Raw genomic sequence first — 13340 nt, 5'->3', positions numbered from 1 at the left:
CCTCTTAAAGTGGCACTGTGTTGAAAAGGATGAGACTTCAACTCGTCACCGTGGATTTAGCCACAGGGATAAACACTCTTCAGAAGTCATCCCACACTGTCCCGCCCACACACTGCGCAAACTCCGGACTTTAACATCGAGCCAAGCTTTCCCATATCACCATCAGAAGTATATATTGCTTTTGCAAAATTGAAATAACTTTAATCGAAGTACTTATGTTTGAAAGTGTTTAAATACGAGTTGTAACCTTACGTGAACTAACGAAGCGTTTAATGTTTATGTGTAATTAGTAAAAACAGAAGTATATAATATTCTGCTTCGGGGGAAGTGTACCAACCACTAAGGCGGTTAATTTAATTGTAACATGATTCTTCCCAACATTAGAATCAACATTTGGAGTGCACAAGGTTACTAAACCGAATCACATACGTCATGTAATTAGTTCCCTAATTATTACTCTATTGGCGCTGCTTAACTATTTGCCAAGGCGCATGCGCTTGTGTGTTTTTGTCCCGCCACGTTAAGACAATCAAGGTTTGTGCCTACTTGATTGCTGAGGATTTAGTTGACCAAACAGTTATAGAATTCACCCTAGCACGGTGCCATTGTTACCCATATGAAGTTTGATGAGTAAGGGAGAGCAAACAAAAATGGTGCCATGAGCCCGGGAAGAACCATGAACATTACATAACTAAAGTATTAAGAGGGGAAACAGAGTGTCATCCTTCTAGTATTATCCCCTTCTAGTAATAAAAAAGGATTATGGAAATTCTTGGAGATATACTCCTCAATGATTTTTGTTAATTACAATAACTTAATTAGTTCTAAGAAAGATTAACCGAAGCACCGTGAGAAACTCCTTAACGGGGGAATGAATACAAACGTTTGAAATTGTCTATGAAGAAGCACTACTTTATGTTATGTACGTCTAACCATACGTGATTTTAACCGTTAACTTCGAACGCGGAGCAAATTGGGGTTGATTTGGTAGGCAACACAAAAGAGCGGCTATTTTTCAAGAGCGTAGATCCGGAGCTTTTTCCGCAGCTATGATTAATAACTGAAGAATAGCGAAATAAAAACCTTTAGTGAAGATACTCAAAAGTAAGGCCTTGGTCCTGTCTAAAACTCAACGCTAAAAGATAAATATAGTCTTCTTCAACAAGCTCTCTCTCTCTCTCTAAAAAGGTTTCACTTTTCCAAAATCCAAAACACGCTCAAGTCTCAAACTCAAAATGGAACTAAAATACGGGATAAGCGCTTGTTATTCAATGCACGATTTGGGATCTTCTTAGAATGCAATAAACAAGGGAACAAAATCCATAAACCCATAAGTGAAAAACAATCCGTAAATAAGTTTAAAAAAGAATGTATTGAAACTAGGCATTGAGATATAGTAGGGGAAAACATGGTTGTAGCATGGCGAAGAAGTTATATTTGCTAATTATTAGCTTCTCTAACTCGGATTTCTCGCATTTATATTTGCCTGTTCCAAGTTAGAAAGGCAGGCGTTCCAAGTTTGGAAGAAGTGTTCCATTTTAGAGCTGACTGTTCCAACTATCATCTAGCTTTTCTAAAACACATTTTAGTGGAAAAATACGCGTCGTAGCTGACTGAAAATGGATGAAATTTATAGGAAATACATAGTTTAGACGCAAGGCGGATTCATACCATTTGCACTTAGAGCGTAAAATCGTCTGCTATTTTACACTCTAAGTTGCCTGGTATCCTTGTGTTAATGGTAGGAATCCTCCATGCCTGTAAACTATGTATAACTCAAACTTCCTGCCTATTATATTATTAAATTATTTCGTACTAAAATATCTGACTCTCCAAAAAGCGTTCCAAGAAACTAATTGCCAAGTTCAAAGAGTTTGTTGAACTTATAGTGGGTTATTATAAACTTATGATAACATGAAGATATCTCAGTCCGGGCACTTATTTTATTCTGAAAAGAGCTTTTAGGCAAAATAAGCTTCCAGCGGCATTATGTATTCCACGCTTATTAATATTTATGACAGTTTTTACTCATAATGCGCCGCTATATAATCTGTATTACCATATCACCCTGAATATTCTACGAGACTATCATTCTCTATGTGGTTTAGTATAAAGTATCCCTACGCCATGGTTCCCCTTTCACTGAAAACTCGAATTCACATTTACGGTGAGGGGACGACCTTACGCGACGAGGCTGTTAGGTAAACTACGAAAATCCATTGGGTGTCTTAATGAGAGGAGTTGAAATGGAAATCTAGCGCGTCTATCGATGGAAATATACAAGGTACAACACAACGCATGCGCTGTAGTCTTAAACCGAAGCTCATTTCATATATATTTCCCATTCAAAAGATTTAATATTTGTTTAAAATTTGTTAATATTTAAAACAATTGTCTTTGAAATGGAAATCTAGCGTTGTCTGCCTAATTATCATTACAAATCTTCTTTGTTAAGATGCCTAATTAACATAAATATGTCTTGTAGATCACTAATTTATTGTTTTTGAATTTTTTCCCAAATTAGTTAATATTACCAAGAAGTGATATCTAGTTTATTAGGGAGAAGTTTCAAATTCGCATCTTATATCTTCTCCCTAATAAATTAGATATCACTTCTTGATATTACAAAAACAGTTAAACTTGTTAATTTTTAAATAATTATTTTTGAGGTGCCTGAAAAAATATATCAGATGAATTTCATCTGTACTAAAAACATAATTTGCATGACCTCTAACCTCAAATATACCAGGACACGTCACCGAATGAAAAAATGCTTGCTTTTGAATTTATATTTCAGTTTGAAAATATAGAAAAATTGTTAAAAATTATAAAAATTTATTATATTGTTCAAAAGTTTTAAACTAATTTATAATTTTAACCGATTTAATTATTTTTTAGAATTTTAATTTAATACTACACTTAATTTTAATGTGCTGTCGAATTTTGCCGCCATGAACATTACATAACCTTTCACCTTAAAACAGAAAAGGTTTTTTCTAGATTATGTCGACGTAGGCTTCATGACCTCTGAGCTAACATATCTCAGAAGAACACTGACAGGAACGTTCCAAAACCCAAATCTTTTAAGAAATCGATATCTGATAACATTTTTTTTTAATTCTACGCGTCATTTCGCTTCTCACGAAACTCAGTTGCGAAACTTAAAAAGAAAACTCATTGCATTGTCTTGCTCATCAAGTTTCAAAAATCTGAGAAAGATTTCTTTGTAGGATGAGCGTCGTGCTGGGAAACGTAGTGTAAAAATAAGGAATAAAAGACCCCTTTCCTTATACTTAGAAAGTTCCTTTTAAAGACAGCTAGAGAGGACCTTAAAGGCGCATTTTCAATCTAGATTTACTTAGACATAAGCTTTTGCAAAGAAGTGATATCTAGTTTACTAGGGAGGTGCCTAAGTATTCGCGTGCCATAGTCCCATTTGGTGCTCAAAGTAAAAAGCAATGGAGTTACGCCATCTTTAGTCAATTTTATTCATTCGAAGCTTGTTTGAAAACGATACGAGTTTCAGTGAACTTTTCTGTTTTAATATTTTTGAAGATTTGCTGTTTTTGAAAGCGTGTCAACAGCTTTTTGAAAACGGGCCTTAACGCCTTCGCCCCGCCCCCTTTCGACAGGTCTTTTCATTCTGTTTTTCATACCACGAAGAATAAGTGTCTTAATTCTTTGTCTTTCGGACACAAAAAAGGAAAGGCTCCCTCCCTGTGACTTTTACTAATCTTATTTCATTCATTCATTGAAAAACAAAGACCTTACAAAAACCCTTAAAAGAATCACACGAACAGTATTTGAAAAGTAAAACCATTCACATAAAACACAGGCTGGTAAATGAACACCATCAAGGTGCGCAGATCTCTTAGACTTTGCTACCAATTGCGCAGCATTAAAACTATTTAGGGATGGAGCAAAAGTTAAGAACCCTATCAAAGTGCCTGTAAAGTTGTCGTTCTTCTTTAAAATACGTCACAGACACGTGACTGAGAAAAGGCGTGGTTCAAAAAACTTAATTATTTTTATTTCGAAAACTAGCACTTCGGGAAATTGGCGCTGCAACCTCTCGCAAATCAAGGAATATGTGGAGTTTTCTTATCTTAGCGTCTCGTGGTGCCTATGACGTATTTCAAATAATATTTTTAGCCATCCTCCGATGCAAAGTTTACAGACCCTTTAAGCTACAATAACCTGCACTGAAACAGAAAACAGAAAACCACCCTGAAGTGGCAGATATAGTAGGATTCATTCTTGGAAAATGTTGAAAACATCTTGCAGAAAACCTGTTTCTTCTATGAAACTTCTACTCAATCGAAGACTAGAATGTATAATTGGTTGTGAAAATACCAGTACACAAATATCTGTATATCTGTATAGTCTTTAAGGGCCTTAGTTTGTCCTACATCGCTATAAAGAGTACAAAGAAGTTTCAACAAAGTTAAAACTTTTTAAGACTTAGCGAAGCCCCAACCAAAAACCCGTGTTTCGTAACCGTTAATATCATCAGACTGCGGCTTAAGTCACAAACCAGATTACGAGAAGCACTTGTGTAAATTTCCATACCTAAACTCGCCTCACTTGGCACTGCGTTCCAACGCGCCGGTACCGATACCCTTTAGCGTCAAATGACGGTATCCCGAGCGTGGTATGCAAACCGAGGCTTAAGATTTAATGACCTAAAATCCTCTTAGAAGCCCGCTCAACTTGCTAATGCCTGATTAATGACAGAATACCCGAGCTTATGCATATATAGTATAAGTAAATAATATAACCTAGGAAGTTAAGTAATTAGTTTCTTACGTGTTCTGTCAACAGTGGGAAGCCCCGCTGTGGAACTCTGTTAGCAAAGTATTACCATGGACTTTTGAGCAAGAAACAAGAATGTTTAAAAACAATTACCTACTGGGTTTTTGATTTTATCGAATTATGGTTTATGGTCTTCATTATGAAGAATGAACACTTCTATTTCAGAGGACTTAAGTCAGCAAACAAATTATTTTTGGCGATTTACATACATTAATCTCATTTGCTACACGTGTGCAATAAACATTACTGATCTATTCGTACTAGCATAAGCTCATAAGATTTGTTCACCATAAGTTTGTCACAGGTTACTGAGAGCTTGTCATGAAGTGATTGACGTATAGGTCATAGATTCCAGTAAAACGAGGCCTGGTAAGCTAGAGCTGTCAAAGGATTATTACAGACTAAATAGGAAGACCTGTAAAACCGAGTCGTCGTTCTCTAACTATGGCTCCCGGTAACTCTCTAGCATTACGAAGTGTAGGGAATGTGATACTTATGGAACATAACCTATAAACTTTTGGTTCTATATAAAACATTGCATCGGATTCTAATTTTACTTATTTTGAAAGGCACCACCGTAGCCTTGCCTACGCATTAGCTTTGCAATAAGTACAAGCAATTGCGCCAGAGGTCCAGCAAGCATCTGGAAGCGACCCCAAAGCGTTATAAATGTACTAAACTATCGGAGAAAACTTTGGGAACGCACCTGACGCACTTTTTGCTCTATTTTGAATATTTAGATAATTGATACAAGACTTGCCCATATTTTTTTCATACACATTTGATACGAGTTATTTACCCGTTTTCGAGAGCAGGTTACTTACGAATGCAAAAACTCCTTACCCAAAGTTTTTCCCATACATAAAATGAAATTTAAAGACCGAGATCCAACGAAAATTATTCTGGCGACAGTGCACACGCGCGCGCCGGTTTTCCCGCCCTACCCCAAGGTGGGTTAACTATAAGAAGCGCCAAGTGCTTTTAGACAAACTGAGTGTTACTGTTTCCTTTCATCTTCAGACTGTTGGTTTAGTACACACCTTACATAAGGGTTTGTAGGAAATTTTTGGATTGACAATGCTGGATTTTTCTAGATTAATAGGGTATTCCGTTAACTACTTGAAGAGAAACGAAGACTCAAGCGAGAGACCGCCCTCCTACGTTATTTCCCAGGCGCCAGAACGAAACGGAGCCCGAGTTCACCATGCTCAGAGGGACTCGCACTGTCTCTAGCGGCCCGCCTCTGTGGTGTTAGCAGCTTTTGCGCAAGTACATTAATGGCGTGATCTATCCAATCAATTTTTTGCCAACATCCTGCGACTAGTTTTAGGTGTTTAACACTAACAGAGCCCACTTGAACCCATAATTACCACTACTTGAGTCATGGGTTCATAAAAGATTTTTTTAGAAAAACTTCAATCCCCTACCTTCCCCCCTCATTTTGAAAATCCCGACATAACCAGGTTTCTTACGAACCTTTTTCGTTGGACCTCCGTCTTTAAAAGCTACAAAATATATTCCGTCCATGGGCTTTGGGAGGGATTTTATTAAACATTGGAAAGATACATATTTAAAAGAGTAAACATTCGGTATATAATCTTAGAAAAGAGGCGACGACTCCCATCGGAATACCTCGGTATCTTTCCACTTTCTAAGGCGGTTCATGCAAATTTACTTTCTTCGTTGTGGGAGCCATTATATTTACCACCTAGTCTTGGTACAGAGGAAGGAAATACCGACTTAAGGTCAATATTTGTCCACTGGGAAACCGTCGAGAGAGAGAGAAGAGCATACTTAGGACAGATATTTTATAAAAATCTTAGCGGATGCTTTCATGCAGACGAAGTTACGTGTAAATGCCCATTCAGACTAAAGTAAAATGTTTCGTTCCCGTCTCGCCACGTTAATTTCGTATCGGTCAGTTCCCTGTTCAGACGCCAGAGCAGACGACTTAAAACAAGTTGGGTATATAGAGAACTTTCAGTTGTAGGAGGAGCTGAGTCTCGTGACATATTGGTGGGCTTAAGCAGGAATGAAGCTGAGACCACTCAATATGGCTACCAGAACAGCGGTAAGACTTGGGAGAGTGTGACGTACTACTATCCCATCTGAAAGCTCTCTATAGTGACTTTTCAACCAAGACTTTTGAATAGTAAAATAAACGAACATTCAAAATGATAAATACCGTGCCAAGAATCTTAAAACTTTTCATATATCGTCTGCTAAAGCGTAGTTCACTCGATCACGCGTCAGTAAGGCACGATCGAGTGAGCCATGGCTAAGGAATAGGCGCTAACTAGTAACTATGAGGTGCCATTTAGATGCACTGTCTGACGAAATTGAACTAAACCGCGAATCTTTTAGGTGTGAACTAAGCGAGCGGAGCGACCTGACTGAACGTAAAGTCTGAATGGGCCTTTAAACTATCGAAACTGTGTCACAAATTAAAACTCCATGTATTAAGAAGAACATGTCGAAAGTGTCAAATAATCTTGGTCCTAAAAGCGAGGTGCAGTCACTAACTTCTAAAATTAACTTAGAGCACAAGTAACATATTTACGTTACTGACCGGAACTCATATTTATGTTACTTATGGCCCGAGTGTATTCAACGATAGTGCAAAACCTAATTTGACCGTACTTCACTACTTGGTTGGAAACAGAGATCACACAACACTGCAGTCAAACCGAGAGTCAAACATTTACTAGACACCACTAATCAAATTTTGGAGACTTTAGTAAAGTTATCAGACGTTAAACCAATTAATTAACGAGATCCTAAACTCAATTTACGATTTCAAGTCTGCGGTGTTGAATTAAGGTGAAATTCCTTTACTAACAAGACCCTTTATTTAACAAATTGAAGCACAAATGCATGCACACCTGACTCAGAGACTCAGAAAAACTTCAACCAACTTCTTACGTAAACCCTTTAGGAAACCAGTGTTACAAAATGTTTCTAAGACTAATTTAATGAAGCAGCTTAATTATCTTAGTAAGAAAATTGAAGACCAAATAATGGGCGTAACGATGAGAACGGAAACATAAGTACCTACTTAAACCAGCAAGTAAAACTTTCTTAAGTAAACTAAATACCAGAGGGGAATTACCGAGGTTAACGGTACGAAAACCTTACTACAATATAGGCAGGTATACAGTATAAACAATTGAAGTACTCCTCCAATAAAACTATAGACTATTCCATTAATTCCATGCAGAAGACAAGAAAACACAGTGCACAAGGTAGGGGCCGCCTTATTGGGTTAGAGGCAGTGCGAGTTGACTAGCGTCTCTCCGCGCGTGTAGTGAACTGGGGTGAAATCCGTCTCCCATCCTTGTGTCTTGGTTTCTCTACAAGTAGTTTAGGGAATTGTCTATACATTTTCCAAAGAGAAAGAGGATTTTCCCTGCAGCTAAGTACGTCTAAACGCAAGAGGTGAAGTTTTCCAATCGCCTATGGGGTTTCTTAAGTGCCAGGTAAAACACCGAACCTAACCTCAATAACATTGTATTTCTAAGTAAACAATTGTATCAATCTGATTTGTAGCCTTAAGGGCAGTTAACTATTAAGTCTTATATTAAAGAAAGTGATGAAGTGATTTGTTTGTTCTTTGTGGGCAGTTATTATTCGTTAGTTGCTGGATTAGGCCTAACAAAAACTGCATTTGTGGTTGGTATCAGTAACATTTGGGTAATTATGGTTTATTTGATGTGCTTTGGTTTTTGAGTTCTTGATATCAAGGTTGGGTCGGAGTCGACACCCTAGTCATTAAGTTTGTTGAGATAAGAACGTCCGATTCTTGACCCACAACATTGACCCCTAATTAAGCATGCTTTTATTCAATTTGAAAGTTTAAAAAAAAAATGTCATTGAGGCATCACTTTGGGATGAGCCCAAATGTGCTTACACGTAGACAAGAAAGTCTTTTCAGTTCTGACCAGTGGTCAAAGTGGGTCAAAATTCGCGGACTTTTGAAAAAATATGTATTTATAAAATGTTATCCAGGCAATCTTGGAAAAAAATAAAAATTTAATAAAACTTTATTTTCAAGGCGTGTATTTTCTGACCAGTGGTTAAAAATGGGTCAATATACTCAGGCTATTGAGAAGAGAAAACTATTTTTAAAGTTGAAGAGTGGGTATACATTTTTTTTTCGCGTCTTGAAAAAAATACGGCGATTATCCTGGCTGGCGAAATTCGGGAAAACCAACCAAGAATACATACACCAACTTGGAATCATTGTGCTACATCCATTTTCACTCAACGTATCTAGAATAATTTTGTGGGAGGAGCTAGCTAGACTAATCATTATGCATGACGAATCTATACGCTCTGCCCTCGCGTTGTTACTAACGAATGAAATGGCACTTCAGAAAGACATCCGAATTGAGGCTTGACGGATAGTTAGTTCTCTAGCCCGGACCACAAACCTCGCATAGAAATTAACATGGGATACATACGAGACCACTATGATTCCAATTATCTGTATGCATTCCTGGAGAAACCTTATGGGGGGAAAGTGCGCCTTAAAGGCATTAGATCGAAGGCGTCAGGTTGCTAAGCTTGTTTGTGTGAGGGGGGCATATTCCCCCCCCCCCACACTTTGGACACTTGCCAGGCTGCTACTTCCTCTATTCCTCCCCCCCCCGCTTCATCCGCTACGCGTCAACCCATGCAGGTAAGTTTTACTACGAAGGCCGTTCCTGCCATTAAACGTGACATTAAGTCGACCATGCAACCATAAGTAACACTATAGCGTCGTAAGTGTGAACTCGCTTATAAAATGAACTGGTAAGACTGTTAAAAGGGAGAGTGAAAGAGTATTGAAATATTACCCATGTTATTTTTAATAGTGGACTCTATAAGAGCTACGCGTTAAAAGGACTCTAAAGAACACATCGGTGGATGGTTAACTATTTGAAATACGCCATAGGCACCACGTGACGCCAACATACAGAGACTCCGCATGGGGTAGGACTGGATATCTAATCCTTGTTTTTCGAGAGATTGCAGCGCATATTAGTAGAATTGCTAGTTTTCGAAATATAACAAACTAAGCAAATTCTTTAATCCACGCCTTTCCTTAGTCACGTGTCTATGACGTAGCCCAGATAATTTTTACCCAGCCACCGATGCCTTTTTTACAGGCCCTTTAAAAGGCCGAGTTCCATCGAAAGGGTTCTAGAGAACTGAAAAGCGAGCACAGAGACTAACGTTGGATTGTCGTTTCCTCATTTGCTAACCATTATGGACCCCTCTGGACGCATGCCCTTTCATTTCTAAAAGTATGGGCCATTCCGGATCAAATTTGGGGCCCCTCTTGGCAGTAATGGCCTTTTACAAGCAGACTACATGCCTACCCTCTGGCGTCGCCTAACTGCACGGTTGTTCCATTGTTAGTCTCTATGCTCTGATTATCAGTTCGCTAGCCTAACCCGGTTTGGTGGAACTCTGCCTTTAATAGGAAATTTTAATTCGAGATTGGGTCCCCGCTTGAATAGCTTGCTCGACCCGAGCTAAGTCTTTTCGGGCATCAGTAACTACGACCGGGCTATCTAAAATATTAAAGTCGAATCCCACAGGAGGGAATACCGATGCCTTCCCAGCAATTTCACTATAACCTAGAGCTTGGTACAGTTTCCGTGAACAAAAAAAGGCAGTGAAAGACAATCAAAGGCCCTATAGCTGCATGGAATCGAGAGGAAACTTAACTTTAACGACTTTAGCCGTCGAGGGTCCCCAAAGGCCTTTCAACAAAACCACCATAAAGAAGATGACATAACCGAGATTCCTAACTAAAATTCCAACGTTTAAAATATTAAAAGAAGATTTTACAATTTGCCTTGGTGACAGCAGAGAAAATGTTCTCTTTCATGCTTTAAATTGTCATAATTCAGATGTGACCTTTTTAAACCACGCTCTGGTAATTTTGATAAGATTCTGATACTGTTAAACAATTACATAAGTTAACTATATGAGAAAACTAATTAGGGTATATCTTCCTATGTACCGTACAATCAAGAAGTGATATCTAGTTTATTAGGGAGAAGGTTTAAGATGCCTCCTAAGTATTCGCACGCCATAGTCCCAGCCCCACTTTCAAAATACAAAGGGGGGGGCGTAAAAGGAGGCCCCGGGCTATTTCGCCACACACTCCTCAGTCGGAAAATACAAGTAATTTTTTTATCATTCGCGTCGCGCTGACGTGAGGAGTTTTCAAGAACCAATGAGATGCTGGCTGCTGGTTGTAATTTAGAGGCGGCGGAGGGCAGGGATTAACTCCGGGGTACCTACTATACGTTTGGACTCACTGGAGATAGAGCTGGAAATGTGCAGGCGAATTTATACCTTCTCCCTAATAAACTAGATATCACTTCTTAACCGTACAATTTCCTCCTTACCAATACTGTATAATCTGGTGGTTTTGCAACTGCACTAACGATTTAAATCATTTCAGGAACATTTAATAACCGAAGAAATTGATTCAAGATAAATGTTGTAATATTTTAAGACTTAAAACTAAATGAAACAGAAGTTAAGAGCATCATCTTATATTAGTTCCGACCCATCCATTATTCAACATTTTGTTATTGAATAATTAGTTACATATACTTATGCGTATTATTTTTGTAAGATAAATTGCTTATTTAATAATGGTTCCTGATGCTCAAATGACGAAATTAATGTCACTAATCGATTTGCGACTTTCTTTAATCCTAATGTAATACGAAGTTGCTTTGCGCAAATGATAACAAATTAAATTATCGTTAAAACTAAATTCCCTTCTAAAGAATCGTAAACGGAATATTTGGGGAAGAGATAGAGAAAGCCCTTAGATTTTCAAGATAATACCGTTAGCTTAGGGTCATTAAGCCTGCATTCGCACACTGCCGAATAGGATTTTTTTCCTCTAATTTTGGTAAATAGCGTCTAGAAATCGATTAGTAATGGAGAGCTTTTTCGATTTCAAGAATGGGTACTTTTATTCAAAATTACTAAATAACTTTTAAATAAATGAAGGTCTTTAAGAAATTAAGGACTTAGGGAAATCAATTTTCAGTCGAAAATGTTCTGTACTTCAATCTCCATTTTGCCACAAGGGACATTTTTCCAGTTATGATTTGACTGTGTTTTAGGAATGACCCCTTAATTAAATTAGAAATCATTGTCTTAATCAGTTTCTTAATTAAATTTAAGGGGTCATCCGTAAAGCACTGCAATGTCCATAACTTCATTCTACACATTCACATTTTCGACTCAAGATCCCCATAAATTTTGACAGTTCTTCCATAAACACCCTGTACATTTTCTTTAATGTTTTGACCAACTTGTATTAGATCAACTATTAAAACCAAGTTGGAAAATAGAAGCCGTTATAAAAGGTAAACACGAAACGTTCAAATTCAAATACCGCGATGAAATTTGAAAGCGCAATTAAAACTTCGAAGTAGCTATAGCTAGCGACGAATTATTTTGCTATAACCGCGGTGCACATTGAGAACACATTTTTAAATAACATAAAATGCGACTTACAATATGTACAAGCTTCCAATTCTTTAATATCCTCTTTGCTTAACTTGCTGCCTTTTTTTCCCATGACTTCGCTTTCAGGTATTTCAAATTGTCAAAATCCAAAAACTTCCACCAAAAAAACTGCGTAACGCGTTTAAAAAAAAATGCTAAATGTATTACTAAATAACTAAGCTAGACTTTTAACTATATAACCTAGCTACTTATGGCCTATTGCCATTTCAAAGTCTCTATTAAGAATATTCTTCATGAATTCGTATTTCTTAGAGGCATGATTGACTGGTGTCCCGCAATTGGACTTCTTAAAGACAGACGGTCAAAGACTATAAGTTCGGAGGACAGAATGGTGAACGCGACTTTAAAGAAGTTGTCCGGTAGAATACTGCGGTGGTTTCTAGCGTAAAACGGACGTCCTCAGAGTGTGCAAGGAGAGCGTGGTGAGTGTGTTAAGGACTGCTTGGCACCACGCACGCGCCAACTCACGTGCTACGAGCGATCGAACTTATATTCATTCGAGTTTTCGTTCGGTGCCACTGCGAACCAGGCGCGACTTTTCTCTCTTTGCTGTCTCGCGAAGAGCATTCTCTGGCCATGGTCCGAGCAACCAGGACTGGACAGTATCTTAAACTATCCCGTAGGACCGAGTGGATCCGTAAAAATCGCACGCGAGGAATGTTTTGCGGGAAGTAGCAAAGGTTTAAACCCTCGCCATGAATATGGTGCTTCGGGGTTATTGAAGTGAACCTAATTGGCAGGGTGGTTGGTCATCTTGTATTCTTTCGAGGTTTACATTTTATTTGTTTTATAAAGATATGGTCCATAAGTTTAGTTTGTCACTGGTTACAAACTGGAGCATGTCATGAAGTGATGTAGGTCATAGATTCGAGGTAAATCGAGGCCTGGTGAGACGCTGTCAAAGGCTTAGTAATGCAGACTAAATATGAAGACGGACTGCAAAACCGATTGTCATTCTCGAAGTAGTTCGAGCTATAAGTCTC

At 38.1% G+C, this 13340-nt stretch overlaps 1 protein-coding gene across 2 annotated transcripts in view; it reads right to left on the bottom strand.

Moving 5' to 3' along the window:
- Positions 1-13340, bottom strand: part of LOC149678092 (neuronal calcium sensor 1-like) — a 39835-nt gene that overhangs the window by 23561 nt on the left and 2934 nt on the right. The window contains exon 1 of one of the 2 annotated variants that reach the window (XM_089836100.1): positions 12346-12708. The exons of the other annotated variant lie outside the window; for it this stretch is intronic. Coding sequence (XP_089692226.1) covers positions 12346-12409 — 64 coding nt within the window. The 5' untranslated portion in view covers positions 12410-12708. Of the gene's footprint in view, positions 1-12345; positions 12709-13340 lie in introns of those variants that run through there. 2 annotated transcript variants of the gene reach the window in all.

The sequence above is a fragment of the Phalangium opilio genome, unplaced genomic scaffold, assembly GCF_054372755.1.
Source record: "Phalangium opilio isolate 3A_F unplaced genomic scaffold, DU_Popi_V2 ptg000042l_1, whole genome shotgun sequence".
NCBI lineage: Eukaryota > Metazoa > Arthropoda > Arachnida > Opiliones > Phalangiidae > Phalangium > Phalangium opilio.
Note: the sequence above shows the minus strand (reverse complement) of the source record. Positions and strands in the feature narration are given on the sequence as shown.